The sequence below is a fragment of the Phoenix dactylifera genome, chromosome 10 (genome assembly GCF_009389715.1).
Source record: "Phoenix dactylifera cultivar Barhee BC4 chromosome 10, palm_55x_up_171113_PBpolish2nd_filt_p, whole genome shotgun sequence".
NCBI lineage: Eukaryota > Viridiplantae > Streptophyta > Magnoliopsida > Arecales > Arecaceae > Phoenix > Phoenix dactylifera.
The window spans coordinates 13063093-13072403 of NC_052401.1; the positions used below are offsets into that span (position 1 = coordinate 13063093).

A 9311-nucleotide genomic window follows, 5' to 3' on the forward strand; every position below is an offset into this window, starting at 1 on the left:
TAAACATGAGACAGAGAAGATAGTTAGAGTTACTGAAGGATTATGATTTGTCTATTCATTACCATCCGAGAAAAGCTAATATGGTAGTAGATGCACTGAGCAGAAAATCCACTGGTAGTATTGCTGCCTTACTCACCTCTCAGAGGAAAATTCTAGAAGATCTAAGGAGAGCAGAAATTGAGGTATGTTGGCATGACCCTGATGCACAATTGGCAAACTTACGTGTCCAACCTACCTTGATAGAGAGGATCAGGATTGCTCAAGTAGATGACCCTCAGTTGCAAAAGCTTAGAAGTGATATTGAATCAGGTTCTCAATCAAAATTCAGACTTCATGAGGATGGATCATTGAGATACAGGAACAGAATGTGTATTCCAAATGACCCCGATTTAAAGAATGAAATTATGAAGGAAGCTCATAATACTGGATATACAGTGCATCCTGGGGGTACTAAGATGTATAAGGATTTGAAAGGTACATTTTGGTGGAATAATATGAAGAGAGAAATTGCACAATTTGTGGCTCGGTGTTTGACATGTCAGCAAGTTAAAGCAGAGCATCAAAGACCGGCAGGGTTGTTGCAGCCCCTACCACTTCCTGAATGGAAGTGGGAACACATCACTATGAACTTCGTCTCTGGGTTGCCTCGCACTCCTAAAGGTTATGATGCTATATGGGTGATTGTGGATAGATTGACAAAGTCGGCACACTTTTTGACATTCAAAGTAGGAATGATCTTGGAAAAGTTTGCAAAGCTCTACATTGAACAAATAGTGAGGTTGCATGGAGTACTCGTATCCGTTGTTTTCGATAGGGACTCGCGGTTTGTATCTCACTTTTGGGGTAGTTTGCATAAAGCCTTGGGGACCACTCTGAGCTTCAGCATAGCTTTCCACCCTCAGACTGATGGCCAATCAGAAAGAACCATTCAGACCTTGGAAGATATGCTAAGAGCTTGTGTAATGGATATGAAAGGTTCTTGGGACCGTCACTTGCCTTTCGTTGAGTTTGCATATAATAACAGTTACCAGGCAAGTATTCAAATGGCACCTTATGAGGCTCTATATGGAAGAAAGTGTAGATCATCTATCTGTTGAGATGATGTTGGTGAAAGAAAAAATATGGGCCCCGAGATTGTGCAACAAACAGTAGAGAAGATCTAGCTGATCAGGGAACGCCTCAGGATAGCTCAGAGCAGACAGAAGAGTTATGCAGATAATAGAAGAAGGGAATTGGAATTTCAGATTGGAGATCATGTGTTTCTGAGAGTGTCGCCTACTAAAGGGGTGATGCGATTTGGAATACGCGGAAAACTCAGTCCACGCTATGTGGGCCCTTTTGAGATTCTGGAAAGAGTAGGAGCTGTGGCATACAAATTGGCGCTCCCACCTTCACTGTCCGGAGTTCATAATATTTTTTCATGCTTCTATGTTAAGAAAGTATATTCCAGATATAAGCCATGTGGTAGAAGTGGCTCCCTTGCAGTTTAGAGAAGATTTGACATATCCTGAGCAGCCTGTACGTGTGGTTGATAGAAGGGAACAAGTGTTGAGAAGGCACACGATTCCTTATGTTAAGATCCAGTGGAGCAATCACTCTGAACGTGAGGCTACGTGGGAACTGGAGGATGAGATGAAGGAAAAATATCCGAACCTTTTTGCAAGCTAAGGTATATTAAATTTCGAGGACGAAATTTTTCTAAGGGAGAGAGAATGTAAGATATGGGGCTGAAGTCGGCAACCCCAGCCGACTTCAGCCCCATTCCTGTTCTTGGAATACCGGAACAGAGGATCGCGATTGCGATCCTCTCCGGTTCTTCCGGGGACAAAAAAGGCAAGGGCGCTGCGGGGATCCCGCGGCACCCTCCCTCCGATCAATCCGCGGCCAATCCCGACCGCGGATTCCTCTCGGCCGCCGCGATTCATGCGGCAGAGAGCCGTCGCAAGGGGGTAATAAAAAAACCCCCAAGCCCTCCTCCCTAGGGCACCTCCGAGCTCCTCCTCCTCTTTCCTCCTTCCCTCCTCCTTCTCTCCGACCGGTGTGCCTTCTCGACCGAGCGCCGCCCGGATCCCCCTCACGGCCATCCCCTGTTTCGAGATCTCCTTCCTCTTCGGAAAGCACCACCGCCACCGCGGCTTGACCACCGGATCGAGCACCGGCGACCGAGATCTTCCTCCCACTGCCTCTGCCACTGCCGGTAAGCCTCTTTTGGCCCTTTATTTCATGATTTTTCTTCTGTTTGGGCCCTAAACCGAAGTCATCCTTGGACCCTCCCTTCACGGCCGAGCCGCCGCAGCACCCTGCTGTCGGCCACGACCGCCCTACCGACAGCCGCGTCCCCCGCAAGCCGCCGGCCGGGCCACCGTCCGGCCATCTAGGCCAGCCACCCTGCTGCCCTCCTTCCTCCCTCGTTTTTCCCATCTCCCTTGTCCATGGGGAGATCGGGAAGGAAGAAGGCCCATTGTGGGCCATGAGCACTTTGATGGGCCATTGGGCCCAGTCCACTGCAGGCCCAACTTGGGCTCAGTCCGCTGCAGGCCCAACTTGGGCCCAGTTGGGCAGTACCCTTGTGGGCCCAACTTGGGCCCAGTTCAGATCCGAGCCCGGAACCCGAACCTGAAACCCGAACCCATTTGGCCAATAAATAAAATTTTGCAGTTAAGCCCTTGGCAGTATATTATTTCACAAAAGGGTCTTCTGTAATTGTATTTGATCCCTGTAGAAAAGATTTATTATATAATGGTCCCCAACTATATTTGTTTAGTCCCTTTACTCAAGCTTTATTACGGAATAGTGCTATATAATTAAATATTGGTTCCTAAAATGAATGAACCAATTAGAAGCCAACCTTGGGGGCCCTATTGGGCCGAGTTTATGCGGGCCCATTGGGCCATGTCCGATATGGGCCCTATCGGGCCATGCCCATTATGGGCCAACTCTGGGCCCTGTTGGGCCATGTACAATAGTATTATTATTTTTAGTTCTGCTTAGCTCTGAAATTAACAAAAAATTAATTAAATTTAAACAGGTGAATCTGATCTGTCAATCTGAAAGTAGGGATTAAGCGAGAAGAGGTAAGTAACTTAATACTTCAAGTGAAATTTTTAAATTATTTGATAAATAGATTAAATTCTGATAAATATTTTTATTCTGTAAAATGGGTCAGGCATATTAAATGTTATTTGAAAATTATGTTATATGCTCTGAAATCCGCAAAATATGTTTGGATAATATATGAAATGTATTTTTCTATTTATATGCATTCTCAGCATGGCTATGATCTGTTCTGTTCTGTTCTGGCCCCGCCAATGGGGATTATACGTTGGACCTGTCGACTTGTAATCTATGAGGAACCGATTTCGACACTGCGCCACCGGTGATTAGAATAGTGGTTTCTGGACACCGTTGCCACCGATGACTAATAATAGTGGTTTCTGGCACTTTGTGCAACCCATGCCACTGGGTTACGTGGCCGTAGCCTACCATATTGAGATTATTATATCAGAGTTTTGTAAAAATGATATTATTTATGATTTATTCCAGACATTATCCGGTATTTTGATCTGATATGCTCTGACCCCACTCTGGGGTATTTTGTTGCTTACTGGGCTAGTGTAGCTCATTATTCTGTTTTCTCTATTTTTCAGATCCAGAGGCTTGATCACACGGGATTGGGGAGTGCGTTAGAGTTTCCGATGATTCTTCAGTTATTGGCATTTTAGTTAGTTTAGTTTGGACATTTGAATTATGTTGGCATATGTTATTTTAGAGTTTTATAAGACTGCTTTTGAATGATTTTAAGTATTTTGTCAATTTTAAGCATCTGCTATTAATCCTTAAATAAAGTCTTGAACATCTGTATTTGCTTTGATGTAATCCGATGCCTTGCACATCTACACGGCCCGCCGTGCGGGCGTGCGGCGTCTGCCGCGCCTCGGGCTCGGGGCATGACAGTGGGGGACCGATTTTATTGGCCGACATTACGGAGGGACGTTAGTCAAATCATCAAGAAGTGTCGCACTTGTCAGCTTGCTAAGGGATCCAAGACTGATGCCGGCCTTTGTTCTCCACTTTCACTGTCGAGATCACCATGGGAGGACCTTAGCATGGACTTCGTGCTTGGGTTGCCCAAGACGGTACGAGGACATGATTCTATTTTTGTCATTGTTGACAAGTTTTCAAAAATGTCGCACTTTGTGCCCTGCGCAAAGACTTATGATGCATCTCGAGTTATTGATTTGTTCTTAAAAGAAGTAGTTCGTCTACATGGACTCCCAAAGACTATTGTATCTGATCGTGATGTCAAGTTTGTTAGCTATTTTTGGAAGACACTTTGGGCGAAGCTTGGCACCCGTCTTTCCTTCTCCAGCGCCTATCATCCCCAAACCGATGGGCAGACTGAGGTGGTCAACCGCAGTCTTGGGAACCTTCTTCGATGCTTGGTCCAGGATCATGTGAAGTCATGGGATCTGATTTTACCCCATGCCGAGTTTGCTTAAAACAGCAGTATCAATCGGACCACAGGATTGTCACCTTTCGAGATTGTTCTCGTGATGAAGCCGCAGCGGCCTATTGATCTTGTACCACTCCCCATCAACACAAGGATCGGTGACGGTGGCGAAGACTTCGCCAAGCACATACAAGATATCCATGCAGAAGTTCGACGTCGTTTGGTCACCAATACCGAGATTTACAAGCAACAAGCAGACTTGAAGCGACGTCCCCTAGAATTCAAAGAAGGAGACCTTATGATGATACGATGGAGTGCTGAACGCTTCCCTTGCAGAAATTTTCAGAAGCTTCATCTTTGTCGCGCCGGTCCCTTCAAGGTACTGAAACGAATGGGACCTAACGTATATGTGCTTGATTTGCCTGAAGACTTGCAGGTTAGCCCAATTTTCAATGTTGAAGACCTGCAGCTTTATGAAGGACATTATGCTGAAGATGAAGATCCTCCTGCCATAAGACAATCACTACCACGTCGATCAGTCCCTAAAGACACCATTGAAGACATTTTGGATGATCAAATTGTGTCCACACGTCGTGGAGGATATCAGAAATTTTTGCTTAAATGGAAAGGCCGACCGATTTCAGATTGTTCGTGGTTGAAGACGAAGGAAGTCCAGCGGCTGAACCCGGATTTCTACGAGCTATACCAGTCACGAAACTCAATGGAGTCGAGTCTTTTTCCAGCCGGAGGGAATTGATGCAGGAGCATCCTCCTCACGCCTTAGTCCATGAACATTGGGTCAAAGAAAATTGAGTCCTAAATTGTTGAGTTCTTGTAATAAGTGAATTAATTTACAATGGTTTAGTATCTTTGACGCCTAATTAGATTGAGTTTAAGGTGTCAAGTGGGTCATTGGTTAATTAGGAATAACCACATGTCAAGTGGGTCGAGTCCCAAGGGAGAGGAATTGATTTCATGTGCAAGGAAGATTCCAAATTGCTTGCGGCTGAAATCCTTCTCCTTCTCACGCCAATAAAGGCTTCCACATGTGGATAAGCCCATTTGGTAAGTTGTTTAGGAGATCAATCAGGAGATTGAAGGTTTAAAAAAGAGTCCTTATCTGGTTTAGAGTCCAATTAAATTCGGAATTATAGTCCTTATCTTTTCACAGCCTCTCTCTCTATAAAAAGGGAAAGTTTGAAGAATAAAATGGAGAAAACATTTGAGTTCATTCAAAAATAGACCTTGTTTTGTGGAGAGAGACTCTTTTTCCTTGGTGCGACGCCAACAGGCTGAAGAAAATGGGTGAGACTCCCCTTCTCTTGCCGCCGAGTTGATTTGGTTTGGGTGATACTCCCACAACTATCTCTTCCTTATCTCCTTTTTAATTCAAGTTTCTTTTTGTTTAAATCCTTTGAAATCATCCCACCACCCTCTAGCCTTTCTCCCATGCCTCCCACTATCCAAATCCTATCATCTTACCTCCAGATTTCACACCCACATCAAGTTCCACGAAATCAGGCCGCCAGCGTTTTCCAGAAAATTCTTTAAGAGTCGACTCCTTCCGACCTTGAGTCGACCACGTCGCCTCGAGTCGACTCCAGCTTCATCAGGTGGACTCCACATCGCCTCGAGTCGACTCCCAAAGTCGACCTCCAGGCCTCTCAGATCGACTCGCCTGGCACGACAGAGGGCTCGTTCCCTGATACGCCCAGCGAGTCGACCCCTTCAATACTTGAGTCGACTCTAACCTTGGTCGAGTCAACCTCAAAGATCCTTGAGTCGACCCCAGCCGGAAAACAGAAGAACCCATTCTCTGAATTCTCTGAGAGAGTCGACCACTGCCTGTCACGAGTTGACCTCAGTTTATCACGAGTCGACCCCTCTGCAATCTCCTTCCGCCTATGCGTCACTGAATACAAAAAACTAATGAATGCAACACATAAGATAAAAAGGATATAGAAATTCTTCTGTTGTCCTTAGTTTTGGGTGAGGATTATCATGGTCAAGGACCAATCTTATGCAAGACTAGGAAGATGGATCAAATCAAAAGTAGTTTATAGATTGTACTGCCTAGTAAAATGTGAAGCATATTTTCAACAACAAAAAAAGTGAGGCAAGTATTTTCCTACTCAGTCATAGACTGGGAGGATTCTGCTCAGATCCGCAACTGAAATAACAATAATAACAGTATATTGAGGTTTATACAAATACACACATGAATGTTCAGAAAAAAAAGGAAGAAAAAAAAAAAAGAAGCAAAGAAATCTCATCTCAGTGGCCAGTCTTATCAGCTTCCTGTAATACAAGGACGCTTCAGCTCGCTCTCCCCCCTACCCACGGTGTAAAATTTAAAGATACCAAAAAAGACACCAATAGAGCTTTTTAAATTCCCTTCGTCTTCCTCTTATTCTTCTCATTATTATTTTGACATCGGGAACAGTTTGTTCGTGTGTGTGCATGAATCTACTGGCCAACAGCAAGGATCCCCAGTTGATGTGGCCTCAACATTCTCGGATTTTGTATGTCTTGCTTTGCCTTTGCGTCACAAATCTAGTGCAAATCTCTGGAGGGAAACTCTTCTTCCAAAGGCCTAAGAACAAGGCATTTTGGGCAAAATCAATTTCAACAACAATGAGGGCTGCAGTTCCATCTGGGTCTGATCTACTTTTATGACTCCTATAGGCCTGAACTGGGGTTTCTCTACATGCTGCAGTTCAAAGAAACATGGAAAACATGAGAAGATAGGGTCGCTTGATGCAAGATAAAGAACATATAAGAAAAATACATGTACTTGGCCCTTGAAGCATATTATTTTATGGCTTACCATGACTATAGAAAGCTCTTTGTCTAACTACTGAAAAGTGCTCATATACTGTTGAACTCTGCTTGATTAATAAATTGTTGTCTTTGTTCTCCAACCTGGATCATAGAACTGCCACCGTCCTGAAAATGAAGTGCTTTATTTAGTAATGACATCGCTTTTCATTTTGGATTATCTATTAAAAACTTTGATTTTGAACAAATAAGCCTTCTAAAAGGAATAAAGACCTGAGGAAAGGCAGTGGATCCTTGGCAATGTAATAAAAGAGGTACTGAAGGATCCATCATTTGGTAGATATTTCTAGCATTCTCAAAAGCTGGAGGATGAATGTGGGTTGTTTGGTTCACAAGTGGCACTTGTTGTTGTATGCTCTTCATTTTCTGAAATTTATTATTACAGATCCATCAGCATCAAATACCATACTCATAAAACTATAGATAACCATGAAATTCAAAAAAAAAAGAGAGGAGATATATAGGATAAATCTGGCTTTTTGTTCTGCCTTTGGATTCACGGAGTTATCAAGATCCACCCCAAAGTCATATAACATCGGATTCACAGAAGCAAGCTTCATGGAAAGAAACTGCAGATGTTCCAGCAAATGCGGCATTAGAATCACTTCAGATCTGCTAAATAACAAGGGAGACTATCAATTCATGACTTGTGATTACCTCAATTTGGTTCTGCAAAGATTGCACATAGTTGACTATCTCATCGAGCACGAGGGCCTTTCCAGTAACCTACAAATCAAAACCATTAGCAAATCTTTAAGTAAAATGACTTCAAATATAATCCTTGGATTCAAATTAGCGCATTATAAGAAGGAGCTTCACCTTATCACAACCAGGAACAAGGCCTTGCAACATCTTCATCCTTTCACTTATCTTCTCCCTTCTGACCTGAAAGCCCATGACATGTTTCAAGCAACGAGTTTGATAACAAGTAGTCAATTTGGTCACAACAGTAAAAGGATGTATTCAAGACTTCAGGGATACCCTTTCTGCAAGGCTGTGGCTATCTGTTGCTTGACCTCTCTTCGATCTTACATGAATGTAGCCTTCAGGGGGTTCTTCTCCAGCCTTTGCGGCTTTCCAGTCATCACATTTGGGCTTCTTCCCCCGTTTTCCCTTCAATTCACCAATGGGTTTCCTCTGCTTCCTACTCTTACTTTCTTTTGTACTCTAACAACACGGAATATATAGTACATAGAAAAGAAAATAATATTTATTAGAAACCAAGACCTACACACCCTTCAAAAAGTTAAATCTTTTTAGATGGTTTGGGATTACTGCTGTCCTTAGGCTGGATTGGCAATAACTCGAGCGAGCCTCATCTCCATTCTTTCTTTTCTTCTCCATGGATCCTTGTTGTTTGGGGACCTTCTCGTCATGGGGTTTAATTACCGCTGATGAAAGTGGAATCTGGCACTCAACTAAAGGAGCTTTTGTGGCAGTGGCAAGAGAGATGCTGCTCTCATAGGCTGAGGTATCACCAGATGAGACCTCTAGGATGGCTTCAGGTGAGTAGTAATAGGGAAAGCAAGAAGAGGAGTTGTTGCTGGTCTCTCCAACTTGCCGGGTGGAAAGGTGCGTCTCAAAGGGGATGGATGCAAGGATAGGAGAGTCCAGAAGGAAAGGGTAGTATGAGAAGGCTTCCATTGAGGAGAGATGAGGATTGAAATTTAAAGAGATGGCAGTGGATGGAGATATAGCAGTAAAGCAGGCTGGATCTGATGCTAGGCCTATCCTGGTTTGTATAGCAGTGGGGGTTTGGAGGAGGGAGGCTGGATCTGGTGTTAGGTCTGTCCTGGTTTATATAGAAGATAGAAGTGGGGGGTTCCAAGGGGGGGGGGGGGGGGGGGGGGGGGGGGGTGCAAGAGAGAGAGGGTCCATGCAGATATATGCAAGTTTGACTGGTCTTATCAGTTCTGTCTTCCCTCTTCATTTGCTTGAGGATGAGTGAGTGGTCGGTTCTTGCGGTAATTCCCTTCCTAATTGCACCGTTGCTGGGAGGAGTTTTAATACTGCAGTTCTTCCA

At 44.1% G+C, this 9311-nt stretch overlaps 1 protein-coding gene across 1 annotated transcript; it reads right to left on the reverse strand.

Annotated features, from left to right (window-relative positions):
- Positions 1–6621: 6621 nt before the first annotated feature.
- Positions 6622–9067, reverse strand: LOC103695557 (transcription factor bHLH137-like). Its single transcript, XM_039131131.1, has 8 exons — positions 8564–9067; positions 8270–8455; positions 8108–8173; positions 7946–8014; positions 7777–7857; positions 7502–7654; positions 7278–7396; positions 6622–7160 (listed from the first exon to the last, which is right to left on the reverse strand). Exons 1-7 carry the CDS (start codon positions 8930–8932, stop codon positions 7319–7321), a joined length of 1002 nt encoding a protein of 333 aa, XP_038987059.1. The 5' UTR covers positions 8933–9067; the 3' UTR covers positions 6622–7160; positions 7278–7318.
- Between the last annotated feature and the right edge of the window lie 244 nt (positions 9068–9311).